The sequence below is a fragment of the Rattus norvegicus genome, chromosome 4, assembly GCF_021556685.1.
Source record: "Rattus norvegicus strain SHRSP/BbbUtx chromosome 4, alternate assembly SHRSP_T2T, whole genome shotgun sequence".
Taxonomy (NCBI): Eukaryota; Metazoa; Chordata; class Mammalia; order Rodentia; family Muridae; genus Rattus; species Rattus norvegicus.
In genome coordinates, this window is record NC_141537.1 from 105,620,700 (window position 1) to 105,644,323 (window position 23,624).

The window sequence follows — 23,624 nt, forward strand, 5'->3', positions numbered from 1 at the left end:
TGTGGAACTATGAATTGAAATAAACCCTTTCCCTTCCCAAGTTGCTTTCCGTCACGGTGTCTTGTCATGGCAATAGAAACCTAGCCAAGACACAATGAATTGGAAGACTCGTGTGAGCCAATCGTATCAAGCCTCTTAGCCATTTAAATGAAAATTACAAAATATTTTGAGGCTCAGCGTGTTTGACTCCTAATTTCTATTCTCTGTGGAACAAAAGCAGGGCATTCTTTTATTGATATGTGTTGCACAATGCATTTTATATTCTCTGATATAAATTCAACACCAATTCATCCGATACATCAATTATGAGCATAAAATTTATCCTGTAACCACAAGCCTCTAACACTGGAGGACTTAGAGGAGTTCTGCTTCCTTTGATGGACGCTGAGCATCCATCCTGTTCTACCTCAGGTTCGCTCTTCAGCTTGTAAGAGAAGTGAGGAATGCTTGTCTTCAATTTAGTGTGAAGACATAGGCTACCTAGTGCATATGTCCCAGTGTGTGTATGTGTGTGCACATGCATGCATGTGGGTGTAGCCCAGAGGTCAATGGTTGATGTCTTATAACTAAGCTTTAAAAAGATTTATTATTGTTTTATTGTTATCATTTTGGTCTTTTGAGACAGGGTTTCTCTGTGTAGCCCTGGCTGCCCTCAAACTCACATGGGTCCGCCTGTCTCTTCCTTTCGAGTGCTGGGATTAAAGTTGTGCGTTATCCTCTTTGGCAATGTATTATTTCTATTTTATGTCTTTGTTTTGTCTGCATATATGTCTGTGTACCAGTTGCATGCAGTGCCCCAGGAGCCCACAAGAGGGGGCCAGGAGGCCTTGAAAGTGGAGTTACAGATGGTTGGGAGCCACCATGTGGTTGCTGCAAACCTTGGTTTTCTGCAACAGTAGTAAGAGCTCTTTCTTACCCACTGAGTCATCTCTCCAGCCCTCCACCCGATCTTTTCGAGACAGGGCTCGATTCTGTAAGCCCTGGCTGTCATCTGTCTCTCTCCATCCTTCAGGACCAGGAGCTCAAAGCTCCAGAACCAGGCCTGGTTTTCATATGAGTGTGAGGGATCCAAACTCAAATTTGCTCTACAAACATCTTACCTCAAATACACATATTCCATTTTGAAAAGATTTGTTTTATTTTTTTAATTGTGAGTGTGTGTGTATGTGTGCATGTGTGTGTATATACATATAAACTCATGTACCTATGGGGGCCAGAAGAGGACACCCCCTAGAGCTGTTACAGGAAATCTTGAGCCATCTGACATGGACACTGGGATCCAAATTCTGGTCTTTTACAAGAGCAGCAAGTGTTTCTGAGATCACTGTAGTCATGATCATCTGGTGAGATGGGAGATGATGAGAGACGAGAGCTGCGATCTGAGCCATCTATCTCCCGGGCCACCTTCTGTTGCATTTTAAAAAATGGTGGGTTGGTTGGTTGGTTTGCTTTTTGATGTTTTGTTTGTTTGTTTCTGAATCTTGGGCAGCTGTTCTCTGGGAACTACTTTGCAGTTCCTCAAAGCTCTTTTGTCCAAAGTTGGAAGAACTGAGTCTTCTCATATGAGCATGTGAATGAATGAGCAGAGATTAACAAAAGCAAACTTCACAAAGATGAAGTCGAACAGGAGGAGAGCCAGGTAAAAAGACTAAAACAGGAATGCCGACGTAGAGTGCATTTACAGGTTATTCCCACCAATAATTCAGGTCATACCTACTTTAAGGTACTGTCACGTGGCATGCCTCTGAGTCTATTCTTCAAACAGTCTGTGTACTTAATTGTCTACCTTATAGATCCCTGCAGTATCTAGGGGATCATCTGGGTTCGGATCACAAAGCAGTGGATAGATAGATTAAAGAACTTTAGAAATAGTTGAAGTTAGGTTAGAGAGATGACTCAGCAGTTAAGCACAATGCTGCTCTTCGAGAAGCCAAGTTCAGTTCCCAGTACCCACACTGGGCAGCTGATAACTGCCTGTGACCCAGCCCCACAGGATCTGTAGGCACGCACATACCACACACACACACACACACACACCCCACACACCACACACACACACACACACACACCCCTCACCCCCCCACACGTTTAAAATATAGTTAAAACAGAAGAACACTGACTTTATGATGTCAAGACAAATGTCACCGTAACTGTGGGGTTTTGTTTGTTTGTTTGGTTGGTTTTTTTTGAGACAGGATTTCTCTGTGTAGCCCTGGCTGGAACTCACTCTGTAAACCAGGCTGTTTTTGTTTTTGTTTTTTTGTTATTGTTGTTGTTGTAAGATTTATTTATTTTATGTATGTGAGTACTCTGTTCTCCAGAAGAGGGCATCAGATCCCATTACAGATGGTTGAGCCACTATGTGGTTGATGGGATTTGAATTCAGGACCTCCGGAAGAGCAGTCAGTGCTCTTAACCCATGAGCCATCTCTCCAGCCCACCAGGCCAGTTTTGAACTCACAGAGATCCTCCTGCCTCTGACTCCCAAGTGCTGGGACTAAGGGTATGCGCCACCATTACCTAGCTTGATGAATTTTTGCTATAATGCAGCTTCAGGCGATTGGAAGGAGTAGCCTGTTGGGAAATGCTTTATCAAAAGGAAATAAGACTTTTATGAACTATCATCATGCTTCACAATTGTGACTTGTCAAGAAAACAGATCAATAGGTCTTGAAGGACATCGTGGAGGAGGAATACTAGGCAGACCCCACAGAGCAGTTCAAGGTCCAGTTCCTCACTAATGTGTTACAGAGAGTCTGTGCTTTTCACTTGGCTTTACCATGTCTCACTGTGTGCTCAAAAGTCAAACCAAAACTTTTTAAAAATAGAGTTAATTTTTTTCTGGGTGTGACTGTTTGACCTGTGTGCATGTCTTTGCATCATGCCTACACAGGCTGAAAGAAGTCAACAGAGCCTTTAGAACTGTGAGAGGTGTGAGCCAGTGCGGGTGCTGGGAATCAGACCTGTGGAGGGTCAGCCAGGGTTCTTAACCAATGAGCCATCCTTCCAGGCTCTTATCTGGGCATTGGGGAAAGACCGTCTTATTTCACACCAGCTTTGCTGCGAAGTGTCTGACTCTGAGAAGGCCTGTCTCTTGAGGACCTAATGGTTGGGTCGAAAAGGTACTAATGTTCCACAAAAATGTAGAGTACTTGTGAGTTAAATACAAGGCCTCAGACCTGCTAGACCAGGATCTACTGGAATTCAGATGTAACTCACCTAAACATGGGACAACTTTTTAATGGCATTTGAATAATCCACACCCCTTTCTATATGTGTATGCTAGATAATGTTGTCTTTTCTTTCTTTGTTTTGGTTTGGTTTTTAGATAGGCTGCTCCGGAACTTACCACATACTGGATGATGACCTTGAACTCCTAACTCCACCTTGGCCTCCCCCTTCTGAGGGTTGGGATTACAGGCTTGTACCACCACAGTTAGCATTGATGTATATTTTTTGAAATTTATTTTACATTACTTTTAGTTATGTGTCTGTGTCTGCGTGGGGGAAATGTGCACATGATTGCAGGTGCCTCCAGAGGCCAGAGGCCTGGAATCACTGAGGAACTGGAGTTAAAGACAGCCCTGACCCACCCAATGGGGATCCTAGGAACTAAACTCAGTTTTTCTCCAAGACCATAGGTGCTCTAAATTGTTTTGTTCTCTCCATCCCTAGATCCTGGCTTAAAAATATTCTCAATGCAAAGCTATTCAAAACAGGGGCTGGAGAGACGCTCAGCTGCCAAAACAGCTCTGGAAGACAGAACTCCCAACCCATTTTAACTCCAGCTATAGGGGATCTGCTGCCCTCTTCTGGTCCGTGTGGGCACTGCACACACACGGCTTGCAGACACAAATATATACATTAATAAAAATAAATCATGGGCTGGAGAGATGGCTCAGCGGTTAAGAGCACCCGACTACTCTTCCAGAGGTCCTGAGTTCAATTCCCAGCAACCACATGGTGGCTCACAACCATCTGTAATGGGATCTGATGCCCTCTTCTGGTGTATCTGAAGACAGCTACAGTGTACTTATATATAATAAATGAATAAATCTTTAAAAAAAATCATAAAAAGTCCTTCAGGGCTGGAGCGATGGCTTAGTGGTTAAGAGCACTGACTGCTCTTCCAGGGGTCCTGAGTTCAATTCCCAGCAACCACATGGTGGTTCACAACCATCTGTAATGGGATCTGATGACCTCTTCTGGTGTGTCTGAAGGCAGCCATAGTGTACTCGTATAAATAAAATAAATAAATCTTAAAAAAACAAAACAAAACAAAACCCTTTCAAAGTTGGTGTTGTAGCTCAGTGGTACAGTGCTTGCCTAGAACACTCTAGGATTTAGGTTTGATCCCCAGCATCTTACACACACACACACACACACACACACACACACACACACACACACGCAACCAACCAACCAACCAAAAAAAAAAAAAAAAAAACACCAAACCGACCCTGGCAATGGGCAGAGAAATTTTGTTGGTGGAGTCGTCTGGGACAGAGCAGTCCTTTGTTCATCCTAACATGCATGATGCCTGGCTTGGTGGCCAAAACTGTTTTATGCCTACGGCATAAATCAAATCTAGAGAGGAGGAAGACAGAGACCCGCCACATCGTGTATCCAAAGGCACAGGCAGGCCACAGACACACAGAGCCCTGCCTACCGCCACTCTGCAGCAAGGGAAGAGGAAGACGAGCAGAACCTTGTCACCCACAGACCCACCCTCCTGTGCACAGCACAGGCAGGCTGCAGATACCTGCTTGCCACTACACTGTGGCAGTGCAGACAGGATGTCACCCAGGGCCCCCCAGCTGCATGACCAGCCTGCAGCAGAAGCCACCATAATGGGCAAGTATGCGGTGGACAGTTGGTAGAGAAAGAAGTGGAGCAGTTTGGCATCATGAGGAGAGATGAAACTGGGGGTTGGAGAGTAGCCTCTGAGAGGCCAGCCCCCCACCCCCCGGGGGGGGGCATGGTGAGGTCCCAGCCTAAGCTACTGCTGAGGGCCATGTCAGGGTCCATAGCTACCCAGCGTCAGGGGTACCACTAGAGAACATGGGAGGTGTCTGGTTGGGGCAGCCTCCTGGGGACCTTGAAAAAATCCTAGAATATGCAGAAACAGATATTTACTATAGCACTAGTTAGAATAATAATAAAAAATCAATGGCTGGACCCACCGCGCTTGCTAGTTATCTCTCCCTCAGCAGTTGTTTTACCTGCCTGCTGTTTTCAATTCTTAAAATCTCTTAAAAGAATCTAGAGATTCTTTTTTTTTTTTAATTAACTTGAGTATTTCTTATATACATTTCGAGTGTTATTCCCTTTCCCGGTTTCCGGGCAAACATCCCCCTAATCCCTCCCCCTCCCCTTCTTTATGGGTGTTCCCCTCCCCATCCTCCCATTGCAGCCCTCCCCCCAACAATCTAGTTCACAGGGGGTTCAGTCTTAGCAGGATAGGGATTCTTTTTTTTTTTTTTTGGAGCTGGGGACCGAACCCAGGGCCTTGCGCTTCCTAGGTAAGCGCTCTACCACTGAGCTAAATCCCCAGCCCCGATAGGGATTCTTTTAAGTACAGATAGTATTGACGCACCAGCCTTAAGCATAGACCGTTCTTCCAAGTGCACTTTAACTTTCCAGCCCACATCTGTGGAAAAGTCCGCTCGCGAATTTTTTGGGAGGGGGTGCGGGGACGAGATGTTCAAACCTGGAGACTCCTGATGGGAAACACAAGGAAATTAGGAAAGTATAATTCTATAATTTTTAGTTTTGTAATCCTAGCATGTGGGAGACAGAGGCAGGAGGATTGCTGGGAGTTCGAGGCTAGTTCTGTCTCAAAGGAGACAAGCCCAACATGGTGGTGAGTACTTTTAGTCCCAGCACTCCGAAAGCAGAGGCTGGTGGATCTGTGTAAGTTTGAGGACAGTCTGGTCTACACAGGAGAGTTCCAGGAAAGCCAGAGGTACAGAAAGAGATCCTGTCTCAAAACAACAAAATAGGCGTCGAGGTTGAAGCTCAAGTATGTGATGTATAGCTAGTATAGAGACACTAGTTCTGAAAACACTCCTTTCTTTCAATGTCAAGGTTAGATTTAGCAAACTCCTTCGCTCCTGCGCAGCCCATCCCTAAAGCTCCTCGCACCTTCCCCACCTAAGGGCTCAGTCTCAGGTCAGGATCGCCCCGCCCACAAACCTAGCCCACGCCCCCATGCTTGAGTGCCGGGCTGCGGTTCCGGCCTTCACGACAGTGAGGGAGCTTTCCGGTAGGCAACGCGAGTGCTTACGTGTCGAGGAGGCGGAGCCTAAGACAGCAAGTCTAAGTCTGGAGGTTCCACTGATTCGGACCTGGCTGCAGAGAGGTTCACCTATTCCCTGCAGTCATGGCTGTCCACCGTGGCTCTGCACGAGCTGCTCCCGCCTCAGGTAGGCAGAGGTTGGCAAGAGGGACGGTGGTCTTAGTGGGGAAGGGGCTTATTGAGAGAGATGGTGGTCTGTGTTGGGAGATCGTAGGAGGATCCTGGAGGAGGGCCTGGAACCCAGAAGCTGGCAGTAGCTGGATAAGTGGGAGAACCCAGTGGGGTAGAGATCCTAGGCTGTAGGGACTACGTTTATTCTACGCACTTATTTACACCAATTCTTGGTTTGTAGATAAAGTACAGAAAAACAAGCCTGCACAGACATCGGGGCTGAAACAGGGCAGCCGAATGGCGAAAATTTTTGGGTTTGAATGGGCAGATTTATCCAGCTGGCAGAGTGTCGTGACCCTACTTAACCGACCAACGGACCCTGCAAACCTGGCTGTCTTCCGTTTTCTCTTTGGTAAGTCCATTTTCTGGATGAGGACATTTTGGTTGACATTAAATGCCGTCTTATTTCTTTTAAAGATCTATCGTTGATTATTTTGTTTATGTGGATGTGTGTGATAGTTTGCTTTCTGTTACTGTGATAAAAACACCATGATGAAAAGCAACCTGGAAAAGAATGAGTTCGTTTCAGCTTCCAGTTGTAGTCCATCATGAAGAGAAGTCAGGGCAGGAATCTGGAGACCAGAACTGAAGAAGAGGCCGTGGAGGAACGTTGCTGTTGGCTTGCTCCTCATGGCTTGCTCAGCCTGCTTTGTTCTACCAGTAGGGATCATCTGCCTGGGGGTGGCACCACCCGCAGTAGGCTGTGCCCTCTCAAATCAATGCTTATGGGCCTTCGAGGCCCTCAGTTAAGGTCCTCTAGCTTGTTTTTAGGTGGCAGAGATTAACCAGGGCACTGTGTGCGATTGTATGCCAGGAGTTGGGTCCCCTGGAGCTGGAGTTGAAGGTAGTCGTGAGCCACCTAATAAAGTGATGGGAATTGAACTCTGGTCCCGTTACATGCCCTTACCGGCTGAGCTGTTCTCTCTAGCTGCCCATTTCTTAGTTACTTCTTCGATGCTCTCTTTTCCTCAGAGCTGAAGGGATTGGAGTCATGGAAGGATTCTTTGGAAGTTTAGAAATACCTGGCCTTGTCACCTGCAGTTAGGGGTTAGTGTTCAGAAATGCTTTGGACAGGAAGTAGAGGAGCAGGTGCATGCCTGCGTGCGCATGCCTGTGTGCTCATGTGCGCATGCTTGTGTATGGTGTGTTTAGGTCAGAGGTCAGTGTCAGCTGTCTTCCTTAGCCACTGTCCATCTTGTTTTTTGAGATGGGGTCTCTCTGTCCTTAACCTGGAGCTCACCAGTTGAGGTGGACTGGCTGGCCAGCAAGCCATCCCGTCTCAGCCTCCACTGCGTGGAGACTGACTGACAGCTGCCATGCCAGGCTTTGGACGTTGATTGCCAGTGATCTGAACTCAGCCCCTCACACTCGCGGCAAGAACTTTGATTTTTTACCAACTGAGTAATCTCCCCAGCTCTCTTTGGCTTTGGAAATGGTCTCCTTACGTGGACCAGGCCTGTCTGGCCTCTTAAGTGCTCCTCTTGCTTCTTGAATGCTGGGATTACAAACGCCGTCACACCTGACAAGGGGCACATTTTGTTTGTGTCACGAAGAAGCTGCCCAGAAGCTACACTAAGCAATTCATAGAAACAGCCAGGGTAACAACTCACTGGGTCGCAGATGTGCCAAGATGTGCTTTAAAGTCCAGTAGTTTCCAGCTGGGCCATTTTGCAACCGGGAGACCTTTTTAGCTGTCAGGACTTTTGGAGGAGAGAAGAGATAGGTGGTTGCTGGAGTTTGTGCTGGTACCGGGTTACACTAGATGTCTTGTAAGGAATGGGTAAATATCCCTAGAGATAATTAACCGGCTGGCTAATGCGCTGCTCCCGGGATTGAGAAATCCTGCCTGAACCTAAGTTGGTTTCCAGACCTGAGTGTCCCGTATTTGTCTTAGTGTGTTGACCAAATACCACTGCTTTCCTGGGTGTGTCAGGAGGTTAAAAAAAAAAATGTTAGGAAGGTCCCCCTGGAATACTTTTTACAGCTCAGTAGGGTGTATCTTTATGATGTAACTACTTGAACCCTACGTTTCTATAGTGTTTTATATCTAGGTCTTATTTACTCCTATCTGCTACCCTGGGAGATTTTGTTATTGTTTGTCTTGTTTGTTGTTTGTTTTTATTTTTTGAGACAGGGTCTCACTGTCCTGGATGTACAGCCCTGGATGGCCCTGCAATTCACTATGTAGACCAGGTTGACCTAGAACTCACAGAGATCTGCTTGCCTCTACCTCTCTAGTGCCAGACTGAAGGTGTATTAGGAACCCTGGCTTGTGAAGTTTTTTTTTTAAGATTTATTTATTAGTGTTATAGATATAATTATCACACATATGTATATTTGCGTGTGTGTGTGTGTGTGTGTGTGTGTGTGTGTGTGTGTGTGTGTGTTTGTGATTATATGCACATGTGTGTGAGCAGGTAGAAGCCTGAACACGAGCACAGATGCCAGAAAATGACCTCTGTCACAATCCTCTAGTTTCTATAAGGCAGAACCTCTGCCTGAGCCCCTGGGTCTTGCAGTTTTTCAGCCAGCAGGGGAGCCAGTGAGCCAACAAGCCTCCCGCCTCTACCCCTTTCACTGCTGCCATTAAAGATGTGTTCAGGATTCCCAGCTTGTTATGTGAATGCCGGGATTGAACTGCAGTCCTTATGGCTGCTCAGTTGGGGACCCCTCCAACCTCTGCACGCCAGCACAGGGTCTGAGCGTGATTTTTTTTTTTTTTTTTTTTTGGTTCTTTTTTTTCGGAGCTGGGGACCAAACCCAGGGCCTTGCGCTTCCTAGGTAAGCGCTCTGAGCTAAATCCCCAGCCCCCTGACCGTGATTGTTACGGGTGTGAATTGACCCACAGAGCTTTAGGATTTGTTACACCACTCAACGAGCATGGTGCTTAGTACAAAATAGGCTCAGTGCGTATAGTAGGTCTGCTACTGTGTAGCCCAGGCTGGTCCTAAACTTCAGGCATGGGGCTGGGCACGCTTAGAGCTGTGTCTTGCTTCCTTAGTGGATGTCTAACAGTTGTCTTCTCCTGCCTGCCTTTATAGCATTCTTGATGCTGCTGGACATCCCCCAGGAACGGGGCCTTAGCTCCCTGGACCGAAAATACTTGGATGGGCTGGATGTGTGCCGCTTCCCCTTGCTGGATGCCTTGCGCCCACTGCCACTTGACTGGATGTATCTCGTCTACACCATCATGTTTCTGGGTGAGGGGAGCTGGGTGCTGGGAGTCTGAGCCAGGGAAGCATGCTAGTGAGCCAAGCCGTTGCATGCCTGTATCATGTCTGCTGCGATTCAGTTTCCTGCTGCTCACCCGTGGATCATACGAACCCCACAGCTCTTCTCCCATTTAGTTCTCTGCCTGATTGTAAAAGGCCTGCTGACTTTTCTTAATTTCAGTCCCAGGGAAGCTGGGCCTATGGTGACACTTTGACCTGAACCCTGTCCTCACAAATCCCCAGGGGCACTGGGCATGATGCTGGGCCTGTGGTACCGGCTAAGCTGTATGTTATTCCTGCTACCATACTGGTACGTGTTTCTCCTGGACAAGACATCGTGGAACAATCACTCCTATCTGTATGGTTTGTTGGCCTTTCAGTTGACATTCATGGATGCAAACCACTACTGGTACGTAGAGCCTCGGGAAAGAGAGGGAAGGTGTGTCTGGTCAGGGTGCTTACAGAGAGATTGGGGCCCAGGGAAGGCCTAGAAATTGTCCCATGGGCACAATTTTTATTGGTGTTTTGGTTTTTGGGGAAGGAGGAGGTGGGCTTTGTATTCCTGTATCTCAGGCTGGTCTAGAACTCACTGTGTAGTCTAGGCTGGCCTTGAACTTGCCGTTCTGTACTAGCCTCCCGAGTGCTGGAATTACAGGTGTGAGCCATCATGCTGGCTCAATAGACATATTTTTAACCAAGTTTTGCAAAGTATGGTTGGATGGATTTGGGGGAGCCTGTTCTCTCCTTCCCTATAGGTTCTGGGGGGGGGGTGTCCAGTTCACGCCAGTAGGCTTGATGGTAAGCGCCCTTCCCTGCTCAGCTGCCTGCCTTGGATGGATTTGGGAAGGGGACGGACCAGCAAGTTGGCAGATTGCAGGGACATAGGAAAGTGTCCATCCCACACCTTCACTGTTTTCCTATCTCTCCAGGTACCCTGATAGATCCACTCCTGAGAAGACTAAAGCCAAACATAGCTGTTTTCAGATACTCCAGGGGTGCAGACTTTACTTTCTGTGTGTGAGCCCAGAGAGGCAGAATTATAGCCAAACACAGAAGTTGCTGTGAGGTGGAAATGATAGCAGAAACCAAAAGGACAGGGGCCAGCAGGGTTGCTCTGCAGTGCTGTCCTAGGAGAAAGTAACCCACTCCATCTCTGGCCTAGGTGACCATCTGTCAGGGGAGGTGGGGACAAGACTTGGAGCAAGGGTGGTGGGGCCCGAGACCTTAAGGACATTGTTCCCACTGTCGAGTGAGTTGGGGTGTTGGGGCCACAGTGAGCTAGATGGAGGTGGTTCACCACTGAGGCACATAAGTCTCTCCCATAAAGCTCCGAATGTGTGCACCTGGGCTGGGGATTGCTCCTGACTTCCTGCGTGCTGAGCACGTCCACCACTACCAGGCTACATGCCCCGTCCCCAGTCCTTGCCTTCGTCAAATTTGAAACCAATTCAGGCTCTCTCACTTTGACCGTAGAGAATTAAGAGGTTGCTTTGTCAGGCATCTCTCACCTCCCAGTTCCATTTCTGTGACTTTCAGACATTTTGAAAAGTTACCTTAAACTCAGGGCTTTGTATATAGCAGGCGTATTTACACTTTTTTCCTCATCAAAACCCTGTAAAGAGTCAGGTTTAGGTGCTTATTCCCTGCACAAGGTGGCCAGCCTGGGTCTCACATAAAATGAGACCTCGATTCAAAACGAATATATGTGAGCTCCCTGGAGCTGAAGAAGTGAGTCCTGGGGAAATAAAGAATATGGCTATGTTCACACAGCAGGGAGCAGACAAATGGGGCTTGGTTGTCCTTGCTTTTGACCACGGTGGCAGCTACACTCTCCCTAACTTTTTCACAACCTGCCTGGTTTCTGCCTCAGGAAATCTGGTGTTAGTAGCCTGTCTTCTCCATTCTCTCTCAGGATAAAATTTAAAGTCAAGAGTCCTCTAGCACTGGATCCTGGCGTCCAATTTTATAAATGTTAGTTTGTGCTCTGCACTGTTTTGCTGAGGAGTATTTAAGTTTATTTTTCATTTTTTACCCCTGTGAAGGTGGGGATCAAACTCGGGGCCCTACACATGCTAGGCAAGTGCTCAGAGTCTCTGGCGGCTTCCCCATCCCCACCCTCTTTGTTTTGTTTTTATTGTCTTATACTGTATAGCTGAATGTGATAGTGCACACCTTTACTCGCAGGCAGAGACATAAGGAATGTAGCTTGGGTTACATGGTAACTTCCAGACCAGTCTAGACGATAAAGTAAGACCTTGTCTTAAAATGCCAATTCAAAATAAAAAAGATATTGCACTGTGTATGTATATTTGCATGTATATATGCATATGTGTATGAATCTTCATGTGTGTGTTTTAATTTTATTTCATGTGTATGTATATTTAGCTCACCTGTGTGTATGTGTGTGCCTGGTGCCTGTGGGGGTCAGAATATGGCACTGGGTTTCCTGGAACTGGAGTTAACAGGCAGTTGTGAGCTGCCTCGTGAGTGCTGGGACTTGAACCTAGGTCCTGTAAAAGAGCAGCATCTATCTCTCCAGTCCCCTGGTCTGTGATTTTATTGTTGATATCTTTTTTTTTTAAGACACAGTCTTACTATGTAGTCCTAGAACTTGCTGTGTAGCCCAGGCTGGCCATGAGTTTATTATCATGGGGATCTGATTGCTCTGCCTCCTGAGTGTGTGTACCACGCCCAGTGCATTCTTCTTTAATTGAATGTGTTATTACTGCGTTGGGTTGGGAGCACATGATACAGGGGAACAAGGGTGTACATGCCGTGGTCCCTGCGTAGAGGTCAGAAGATAACCCACCTTTTTGTGGGCTTCAGGAATTGACCTGATTGCCTACCTGAGGCATTTCTCCCGCCCACCCCTGTAGGTTTTTCAAACTCTCTGAAATTTGTTCCTTCGTGTCACTTCTAGTGTAACTCTGAACTTGATCTGATTCACTGGGACCCACTGAAGAGTGAGCTAGTAGAAAACGCTGTATGTGTGCATTGTTTTGGGTCAGGCTCTCATTGCATCTAGATAATACTGGCTCCAAACTCTGAAGTTTTTATTCTTATGACTTACGATAGACAGTCTCTGACTTAATGGTTCAACTTCAGGGTTGGTGGTGAGAGCTAGAGGTGGTGAGAGCTAGAGTGATGAGAGCTAGAGTGGCAAGAGCATATCTACTTACTTAGTTGGCATAGTATTCACTAAAATAGTCAACCCTTTATTAGAAAGTAGGCCTTGTCCTGGATGATTTTGTCCAACTGTGGGCTATTGTAATTTTCTCTGAGCGCATTTAACATAGTGTATAGGCCATGTGTGATATTTAGTAGGTTATGTATATCAAATACATTTTAAATTAAGGCTATTTTCAGCTTGTAATGGGTTTATTGGGATAATACCTTATAAGGTACAGAGCATCTGTAGTAGAGTTCTCTCATGGCCTTAATAGTGATCACTGTTGCCGTGCACTCATTCCAGTGCACACCCCTGTAAGTCTAGCTCTTGGGAAGTCGAGGCAGGGAGATCGGGAGTTCAAGGCTAGTTTCAGCTACCTGGTGAGTTTGAGGGCAATCTGTGATATGAGAGACTCCCTTCTCGATATAACGTCTTGGGAAAATTTACTCATGTGTTTCAAGAGGGCCTCAGAATAGCTTAGAGAATCAGGGAGAGCACGAGAGCTATTTCCAAGGTAGACAGGACTGCCCTAACTGTAGGGCAGGAATGTGGCTGGACTAAGAGGCCTTTCTTGATGTTTTTACCTCCTTTTTATAGGTCTGTGGATGGCCTGCTGAGTGCCCAAAAGAAGAATGCTCACGTGCCCCTTTGGAACTACACAGTCCTGCGTGGCCAGGTATGGAAGTGTGTGTGTGTGTGTGTGTGTACACATACGTGTGTACCTTCCACCTTGATTTACGTTTTTGTCTACAAAATGCACAGAGTCTACATTTTTGGTTTGAGGCTGCCCTATGAGATTCTAGGGACTCCCCTGTGTCTGTCTCACTTTAGGAGCTGTAGGAACAGATACATAGTACTTTGCTTTACTTTACCTGGGTCCTGAGAATTAACCTTGGGCCCTCATGCATTTGTGGAGAATGCTTTACCCACTGTGCACCTTCCAGCCAAGGTACAGGATTTCAAAATGGAGAAGGGGCTCCCTGTGAGCTGTTATGGTCAGCAGTGGTCAGAGGCCCTCTGCCTCCCTACATTCTTACTTTGGTTTGTGATGTTTGTTTGTTTGTTGTTTTGATACAGGCTTTCTCTCTGTAGCTCTGGATGTCCTGAAACTCACGCTGTAGACCAGGCTGGCCTCAGACTCAAAGATTCACCTGCTCTGCCTCTCGAATGCTAGGATCAAAGACTTATGCCACTACTGCTGCCCAGCTATTCTTCCTTGTTTTTAAGAATTATTTATTTATATAGCCAGGCATGGTTACACACACTTTTAATCTCAGTACTCAGGAAATAGGCTAGCCAGGACTATATAGTGAGACCTAATCTTAAAAAATATTATTATTAGTGTGTGTGTGCATATGTCTGCTTGTCTACATGTATATCACGTGCATACAGTGCCTACAGAGACCAGACAAAGGTGCCCTGGAACCGGAGTTACAGGAAGTTCTGAGCTGCCTCATGTGGGTGCTGGGAACCAAACCTCGGTCCTCTGCTAGAGCAACAAGTGCCTTTAATCGCAGCCTTCCTGCAGAAAGACGGGTTCTTTGTTTGCATAAACATTCATGCTGCATTTTTGTTTGCAGATCTTCATTGTGTATTTCATTGCGGGTGTGAAAAAGCTGGATGCTGACTGGGTTGAGGGCTACTCCATGGAGCATTTGTCCCGGCACTGGCTTTTTAGTCCCTTCAAGTGAGTAGTCAGCACAGAGGTCATTCTGGGGCAGTCACTGAGTGGGTGACTCATTTGTCAGGTCTGTGTAACATGTGTCTGACTTTTGCCTTACCTCCTTACTCAGCCAAATACGGAGTAATGATATTGAAAGATGGAGGCCTAACTGCATCTTGGAGATTCTGTGCTGTAGATGGTCAGAAAGAGAAAGGAATCAGAATTAGGTGACTTAATTAATTAATTAATTGAAAGCATTAAACTTTCACTTGCTATGATAAGACCATGACCAAAACTAACTTTTGGAGGAAAAGGTTTATTTGGGCACACATCCAGTCCATCCCAATCCTTGGCCATCTTCGTGGGAAACCCGGGCAGGAACTCAGCAGAGCAGGAATCTGGAGGCAGGAACTGATGCAGGGGCCATGGAGGAGTGCTGCATACTGGCTTGCTCACTTTTTTCTGTTTTAAAAAGAAAAAATTAATTTTATTTATGTGTGTAACTCTTTTGCCTGCATGTATGTCTGTGCACCACGTGTGTACCTGATGTTCATGGAGTCTAGAAGAGGGCGTTAGATTCTCTGGGACTGGAGTCACAGTTTTGAGTCACCAGGTGGGTGCTGGGATTCAAGCCTGGGTCCTCTAGAAGAGCATCCAGTAATCTTTTTTTTTTTTTTTTCTTTTTTTCAGAGCTGGGGACCGAACCCAGGGCCTTGCGCTTGCTAGGCAAGCGCTCTACCACTGAGCTAAATTCCCAACCCCGCATCCAGTAATCTTAACTGTTGGCTCATTTCTCCGGCCGTGTCACCCTGCTTTTTTATATCACCCGGCACCGCCCACGACACTGTGCCTGGTTGACTGAGTCCTCCCACATCACTCATTAATCAAGAAAATACCTCCAAAGACTTTCTGATAGGCAGAATGTTGGAGGCAATCCCTCAGTTAAGGTTTTCTCTTTCTTGATGACTTCAGCTTGTGCAAGTCGACAGTAGCAGTACACTTGGTCAGCACCCAGGAGTACCCAGCAGCACCCAGCAGCACCTAGCAGCACCCAGCAGCACCCAGCATAGTTACCTTGGGTGCAGTGGGAACTGCTTGTGTCCTTGCCTTGTCAACCCTTTTCCTTTTAGATTTTTTAAAGATTTATTTATTTATTACATATAAGTACACTATTAGCTGTCTTCAGACATACCTGAAGAGGGCATCAGATCTCATTACAGATGGTTGTGAGCCACCATGTGGTTGCTGGGAATTGAACTCAGGACCTCTGGAAGAGCAGTCAGTGCTCTTAACCGCTGAGCCATCTCTTGCTCTTTCCTTTTAATTTTTTTTTATCATTTTTTGTCAGTACTGGGGATTGAACCTGGGGTCTCATGCATATAAAACAAGCACCCCAGCCCTGATCCAACTCTTTTTCTTTTTTTTCTTGCTTTTTAATTTTTTGTAGACCGGGTCTCACTATGTAGCCCTGGCTGGTGTGGACTTTAACTATGTAGACCTCGCTGGCCTCGAACTCAGTGCTCCTCTGCCTCTGCTAGGATTAAAGGCAGTGTGGCTGCAGTCTTCTGTGGGCAGACAGTTTGACAAAGCATCATCTATGATCTTTCCCTCCTCCCGAGTCTTCCTCATTTGTTCTTTCCCACACTCTGAACTTTGACCTGTTATTCAACCAGTCGCTCTTTTTCACATTTTCATTTTTACATGTCTCTATCTGTATTGTTTATAGACACATTTACACACATGTGCCATGGCCTGTGTGTGGAGGCAGAGGACAGTGTGTAAGAGTTGCTTCTCTGCTTCCACCTCGTGGGGGCCAGAGATCAAACTCAGATTTCTAGGCTTAGTATTTAACCACGCCACCAGCGCAAAACAGTCAAACTTAAAAATGAGCCTGTTCTTTTTCTTTTGAGAAAAGGTATCATCTCTCCCAGGGGAGCCTCCAGCTCCCTGAGGATGACCTTGAACTTTCTGATCTTCCTACGCTGCCTCCCAAGTGTTAGGGTTACAGGTGTGCACCACACCCCGTTTTGTGGAACACTGGGGAGCAGACCTATCACTCATGCGTGCTAGGCAAGCCCTGTGTGCCGTGCCCCAGCTCACCTTTTCATGCTTCTGCTCTATGATGTCCATGAGGAGCCAGCTTCCTCCAACATACTTTCCAATCAGCTTTATCCCAGGAGATTGGGCCTTACTCTGTGTACAGGGGATGTTGGAGAAAAAAATGGACGCCTGAAAATGTCAAGGGGTTGGAATGTCCAGTGTAGGACATTCTCGTGGCTGCATATGGCTTAGCTGTACCCCACTGGTGGGCAGGTCCTTTGTCAGGGACAGGTCGATGAAGCACCTGATGCTTGTTGTGCTCTGGCTACTGGGTGATCCAGCTGACTGGCCCTGGCCTTTTGTCCCTGTCACTGCAGGCTAGTGTTGTCGGAGGAGCTGACAAGCCTGCTGGTGGTACACTGGTGTGGGCTTCTCCTTGACCTCTCGGCTGGCTTCCTGCTCTTCTTCGATGCCTCCAGACCCATTGGCCTCGTCTTCGTGTCCTACTTTCACTGCATGAACTCGCAGCTCTTCAGTATAGGTCAGTGCTGGCAGCTGGTAGGGAGCGGTGACCGGAGCGGTGACTGCAGGGCTGTGGGAAACAATGGGGGACGGTGGTCTGCAGGCAGGAGGTGGTGCTGGGTGCAGGAGCTGTCTGATCCTGCGTAGTCACTGTGAAGTGGGAGCTCTGGGTGCAGCGTGCTGCATAGGGAGGGTCTGTGGGAGGAAGAGTGAAGCATTTCTTTTAGGTCCAGGATGCGGCCCAGCTGCTACAGTGCTTCCCTAGAATGCACAAAGACCTGAGTTCCATCCCCATTGTCACAGAAAACCACTTTGGGATGGTATTCACCTCTAGTCCCAGCACTTAAGAAGTAGAGTGAGAAGGGTTAGGTCGAGGCTACATATTCTAGGCCAGCCTAGGCTACATGAGACTGTCTCAAGAAAACAAAGACAAAATTCCATTAAAGTAAAATACTTCAGAGGTATCCATAAGGGGTGGTGGTAGGGAGTGTGACTGGTGTTGACCACACTACTGTTTCCTTCTACTCTCCTAGGTATGTTCCCCTATGTCATGCTGGCCAGCAGCCCTCTCTTCTGCTCAGCTGAATGGCCTCGGAAGCTGGTAGCCCGATGCCCGAAAAGGCTGCAAGAGCTGCTGCCTGCCAAAGCTGCTCCTCGGCCTAGTGCTTCCTGTGTGTATAAGAGGGCCCGGGCGAAAGCTGGTCAAAAGCCAGGCCTACGCCACCATCTGGGAGCTGTCTTCACCCTGCTCTACCTTCTGGAGCAGCTCTTCCTGCCCTATTCCCATTTCCTCACGCAGGTTCGTAGGATCCTTACACTTGCCACTGAGGCTGGGCTCAGACATGGCAGACGTGGCAGGGTTAGGGAAGGAAGGGCTTGGTTCTGTAGTCTTCTTCTTGGGGGGTGAGGCTGGCTTGAGAAGCATCAAGCCGATGCTGTGTGCTCTGCCTTCCCAGGGTTACAACAACTGGACGAATGGGCTGTATGGCTATTCCTGGGACATGATGGTGCACTCCCGCTCCCACCAGCATGTAAAGATCACCTACCGTGATGGCCTCACTGGAGAGCTGGGCTACCTTAACCCTGGGGTGAGACATCTGATGCTGCCGGTTCTTCAGAGCCCCCTGGGCTTTGGGACCTTATTTGGTCCTACACCATAAAGTAAAACAAATCTGGGTCTCTGCACTTTCTCTAAAACCAGATGGAACCTTCTTTCTTTCTTTTTTCTTTCTTTCTTTCTTTCTTTCTTTCTTTTTTTTGTGCTGGACCCAGGGCCTAGCACATATTTGAGCACATACTTTAACAGTGAGCTACATCCTCATCCCTGAACTTTTCATAATTTTTAAAAAATTTGTGTGTGTGTGTGTGTGTGTGTGTGTGTGTGTGTGTGAGTGTGTGTGACAGACACGTAAAGACAACCTTGTGGAGTTCTTTCTACAACTTTGTGAGTTCTGATAATTTAACTCAAGTCATCAGGGTTTCATGGCAAGTATTTTAACCTGGTGAACCATCTCACCAGACCCTATTTTTTTTTTAATAATTTTTTTAAGATTTATTATTTAATGTATATGAGTACACACTGTAACTGTCTTCAGACACACCAGAAGAGGGCATCAGATCCCATTACAGATGGTTGTGAGCCACCATGTGGTTGCTGGGAATTGAACTCAAGTCCGATGGAAGAGCATTCAGTGCTCTTAACCTCTGAGCCATCTCTCCAGCCCCCAGACCCTATTTTTAATTAATAAGTCAGGATATTTCTATATATCCCAGGCTGGTCCTGTTTCAGCCATTATGTCTAGTGCTGAACTTTTTTTTTTTTTTTTTTTTTTGGTTTTTTTTGGTTCTTTTTTTCGGAGTTGGGGACCGAACCCAGGGCCTTGCGCTTCCTAGGCAAGCACTCTACCACTGAGCTAAATCCCCAACCCCTGAACTTTTTTATAAACACACACACACACACACACACACACACTCACTCACTCACTCTGTGGATAGGTATGAAACAGTTTGACATTGTTTTGAGTTAAGATTATGCTTTGGAAAGGTAAGTAAATATTTAGCAATGAAAAGTTCACTACTGGAGACAGCTTCCTTTTTTCCCCTCCTGGTCAATTTAGGCAGCAGGCAGATATGCTTATGTTAATGGCAGTGCATGTCTTGGAGGTTGACAGTGACAAAGTGGGACTAATATGGGGGTTTGGGGCAGGTATTCACACAGAGCCGGCGCTGGAAGGACCATGCAGACATGCTGAAGCAATATGCCACTTGCCTGAGCCTCCTGCTTCCCAAGTACAATGTCACTGAGCCCCAGATCTACTTTGATATCTGGGTCTCCATCAATGACCGCTTCCAGCAGAGGTGGGCAAGGGGAGCAGAGACGGGAAGATGAAGCACAGTTCTTTTTGCCAAGATGAAAAGCTGAAGTCTCCCAGTTGTCTGCTTTTTATGAGGCTCTCTCTGTGTAGTGCATGTCGGGGTTGATCTGGTTGTGGGCCAGCAGGGGGCACCATCGTCCTGGAGAAAAGTGAACTGTTCTTTCAGACACTGTTAACACTGCCTTCTCCTCAGGTGGCCACTAACTCACATTCTTTCCCCTCCCCTCTGCCACGGACTGGTAATAACATCTGACAAACAGGCCTTTCTCCTTTTGGGAAATCTTATTCCCTCAGTGGGTTCAGTGATGAAAGGAGCAGAACCAGAAGCCTGGTGGGTGGGTGGCCATTGCCTCCTCAGAACATAGTCTCCTTTTTTAAGGCTTTTTGACCCTCGCGTGGACATCGTGCAGGCCGTGTGGTCCCCCTTCCGGCGCACGCCTTGGGTGCAGCCACTCTTGATGGACTTATCTCCCTGGAGGACCAAGTTACAAGACATTAAGAGCAGTCTGGACAACCACACTGAGGTGGTCTTCATTGCAGATTTCCCTGGTATGGGGGAAAGCCAGGGGAGATGTTGCTTTCTTTCTTTGGCTTCCTTGACCACAGAGGCATTGCACATGCTGGGGTAGGGAGGGGACTCAGAAGTGATGGTGGTAAAGGTGTGCTGTGCTGAGCTGGTGAGGTGGGGTGGATGGTGAACGCTCTCGCTCCTGGCAGGGCTTCACTTGGAGAATTTTGTGAGTGAAGACCTGGGCAACACCAGCATCCAGCTGCTGCAGGGAGAAGTCACTGTGGAATTGGTGGCAGAACAGAAAAACCAGACTCTTCGAGAAGGAGAGAAAATGCAGGTATTTTCTGGGGTTAGCAGTGATAGCGGGGCTGGGGATTTAGTACCACAAAGTAAGAACTTTAGAAATTTAGGTGAGCAGGGTTCATTTATTACAATCAAAAAAACCCTCCACCAGTGCTGTGGTGTAATGGAGGCTCAGAAAGCAAGGGCTTCCTTAGGGCACCATATGTCTGTCAATTTCAGGGCTTGGGAGGCTGAGGCAGAAAGACAGAACTCCAGGCCAGCCTGGACTACACAGTGAGGCTGGAACTCAGACTCCCAAGGCACAGGGAAAGAGATCACCAGCAGGATTAGAGTAGGGAGGCCATAGCCTAACTAGGGAAGTTAGAATGGACTGTGTCCTGTGTTCCCTTGCCAGTTGCCTGCTGGAGAGTACCATAAAGTCTATACTGTATCATCTAGTCCTTCCTGCTACATGTACGTCTATGTCAACACTACAGAGGTCGCACTGGAGCAAGACCTAGCATATCTGCAAGAATTAAAGGAGAAGGTGGAGAACGGAAGTGGTGAGTGCATGAAGGTTTGGACAGAGAGAGAGAACCTGGTTTTAGAAGTCAGGGTTATAGGATCGAAGCATGTACGCAAAGTTGATGGAAGTGGGCTTTCTGAATGAGAGTGGTCCTTCTCATTGGATCCATTTTGCTGTCTTCTTACAGAAACAGGGCCCCTGCCTCCAGAACTTCAGCCTCTTTTGGAAGGGGAAGTAAAAGGGGGCCCTGAGCCAACACCTCTGGTCCAAACCTTTCTGAGACGGCAGAGGAAGCTCCAAGAAATTGAACGAAGGCGAAATAGCCCTTTGCATGAGCGCTTCCTCCGCTTTGTGCTGCGGAAGCTGTATGTCTTTCGACGCAGGTAGGTTTCAGTCACAGGAGTGTTTGCCATTGCCATCAGGTGTCTAGTGTGACAGATCTTAGGGATCTTTTCCTCTTCACCTTGCTTCTGCCTCTGTTTATCTTAGCCTTTCCATGGCTATTTGTTTTACCCTAGAACCTTGTCAGGGTTCAGAGTATGGTCTGATTGCAGTTGGGATGTGGAAGGCTGTTTTGGGTAGTTTGTCTATGCCCCCAGGTGAAGGGGTCTAAGACAAATGTTTCCTGAGGACTTTGGTTGGAGTGGGGTATTTACTTCTCTTTCAGCTTCCTGATGACTCGAATTTCACTTCGAAACCTGCTATTTGGCCGCCCTTCCCTAGAGCAATTAGCCCAAGAGGTGACATATGCAAACTTGCGACCATTTGAACCAGTTGATGAGTCAAGTGCTTCAAACACAGATTCTTCCGATCCTCATCCTTCAGAGCCAGATTCTGAGCATGTTCACTCTGAGCTCTGAGGAGTCCAGATGCTGTGCAGCTACGGGGGAAGGCTGTTACAGGCTTATTGTCTGTGCAAAGGACAGTTTTTGGGAGAGAAATGATTTTGAGAGAGGCTTTCACAGTACAGCCCAGGCTGGCCTCAAGCTCATGGTGGTCCCTGTTTCAGCCTGTTTTGTCATTACATATATATCTCCAGGCTTAGTTGTTTTTCCCTTTACATTTTACCCCCTTTTAAGTTCTTTAAAATTATAGCTTACAGGATCCAAGGTAAAAGAGAAGAATTTGAATCCCAAGATTTGAGGTGCTTTTAGTTTTTATACAGGATTTCTCTGTGTAGACAAGACTGGCCTTGCTGACAGATTTACCAGCCTCTGCCTCCTGGGATTAAAGGAATGGGACATCACTACCTGGCTTATAATAGTCATTTTTTTTTCTTTTTTCTTTTCAGAGCTGGGGACCGAACCCAGGGCCTTCTCCCCAACCCCATAATAGTCGTTTTTAAGTCGAGTTGCTCTCTAGGAAAAGGAATTTTACCACAATGAATAGAGCTGAACCCATGTGCTTGCTGTGTGCTTTGTACTCTTTGAAGCAGTGTACCTGAATTAACAGACGTACTTTAAGCATTGACTTTTTTCTTTGAAGAAAGGAAAGCACATAAAATTTATCTAAAGGCATCTAGGAGTGAGTTGACAGTTTGAAATCTATTGGATTTAAGGTCCTGTACCCTGCTTTTAGAATTTTCAAATTCACAGTAGAGGTAAAGCAATATAGAACTCAAGTCAATTCCGAGTAACTAGGGTGATCAGGTACTAATAAACCCACAAGGTAGTTCTTATAATTCATTCCTATTTGTAGCCAGCAAGTTTTTTCAGCACCACTGGCATCAGAATACTACTACTAAATAGGGAAGCCAGATGGCTTACTTTTGTATAAATCAGCTTAGTGAATGGTAACTAAGCCATGGCTGAGTCATAAGCCTTGAGGTTTTCTGTTTCCTTATATTTGTCACATCTTATTGAATTTTTTTATTTCCATTTCAAATGTTATGCCTTTTCCAGGTTTCCTGGACTTAAGCCCCCATCCCCACCCCTCCTCCCCACATTCCCCTACATGGGAGGGATGGGATGGACCAAGGGCTCTCTCCTCCCATTGGTGCCCAGTAAGGCTATCCTTTGCTACATAGGCAGCAGAAGCCATGGGTCAGTACATGTGTACTCTTTGGGTAGTGGTTTAGTCTCTGGGAGCTCTGGTTGGTTTTGTCATTATGGAGTTGCAAGACCCTTCAGCTCCTTTATCTCTAATTCCTCCAACTGGGACCCCCCACTCTCAGTTCAATGGTTTGCTAGCATTCTCTGTATTTGACATGTTCTGGCTACCATCACCTCTTCTATTCATCCTTTTTTTTTTTTAAAGATTTATTCTATTTAAGTACACTGTAGCTGTCTTCAGACACACCAGAAGGGGTCATCAGATCCAATTACAGATGGTTGTGAGCCACCATGTGGTTGCTGGGATTTGAACTCAGGACCTCTGGAAGAGCAGTCAGTGCTCTTAACTGCTGAGCCATTTCTCCAGCCCCTATTCAATTTTTTTAAATCTCTACTGTCCCTCTATTCCTTCACCCTTTATTTTGGAATCTAGTTATAGACCAAGGTAGGGTCTTTCAGTTGCACAGGTTAGGCCTGAGAATGGGGAAACTAAGTCTAGCTTAATGCATACAAGGTATTGTAATAGACTACTGATGGCCTTGCATAGGGATCTCTGATCGTTTTTCTAACAGGAAGAACACTTGTTTGCACTCATGTTCTTTCCTCACCTTAAGAAATAGAACCTGGCATTGTGTCCTTTCGCTATTTCCTTAACCAGCCTGGAGTAACTAGGAAGTTTTTAGTTGGTGTGTGATATTTCTCAAACTTTTATGATGCTAAGAAAATGAACCCAAGGTTCATGCAAAGTATGTAGCTTGTACAGACAGTCCTTCCATGTTGATTTACTACCTGAGGTCCCCCTCC

At 46.7% G+C, this 23,624-nt stretch overlaps 1 protein-coding gene across 5 annotated transcripts; it reads left to right on the forward strand.

Annotated features, from left to right (window-relative positions):
- Window positions 1-6,286: 6,286 nt before the first annotated feature.
- Window positions 6,287-23,454, forward strand: Ggcx (gamma-glutamyl carboxylase). 5 transcript variants are annotated; one of them, XM_087659439.1, is made up of 16 exons: window positions 6,287-6,425; window positions 6,651-6,821; window positions 9,511-9,669; window positions 9,925-10,090; window positions 13,448-13,526; window positions 14,431-14,537; window positions 16,931-17,094; window positions 17,609-17,874; window positions 18,032-18,163; window positions 19,282-19,433; window positions 19,830-19,999; window positions 20,168-20,298; window positions 20,659-20,806; window positions 20,957-21,152; window positions 21,437-21,509; window positions 22,061-23,454. In XM_087659439.1, exons 1-16 carry the CDS (start codon window positions 6,383-6,385, stop codon window positions 22,112-22,114), a joined length of 2,211 nt encoding a protein of 736 aa, XP_087515565.1. In that variant the 5' UTR covers window positions 6,287-6,382; the 3' UTR covers window positions 22,115-23,454.
- Window positions 23,455-23,624: the final 170 nt, after the last annotated feature.

What these genes read in the sequence shown, in the direction of transcription:
- Ggcx (XM_087659439.1), top strand. Translation starts at nt 6,383, where the DNA reads ATGGCTGTCCACCGTGGCTCTGCACGAGCTGCTCCCGCCTCAG. An exon ending in TGTCTTCCGTTTTCTCTTTG is followed by an intron (nt 6,822 to 9,510) that starts GTAAGTCCATTT and finishes CTGCCTTTATAG; the next exon opens with CATTCTTGATGCTGCTGGAC. An exon ending in AATGACCGCTTCCAGCAGAG is followed by an intron (nt 19,434 to 19,829) that starts GTGGGCAAGGGG and finishes TCCTTTTTTAAG; the next exon opens with GCTTTTTGACCCTCGCGTGG.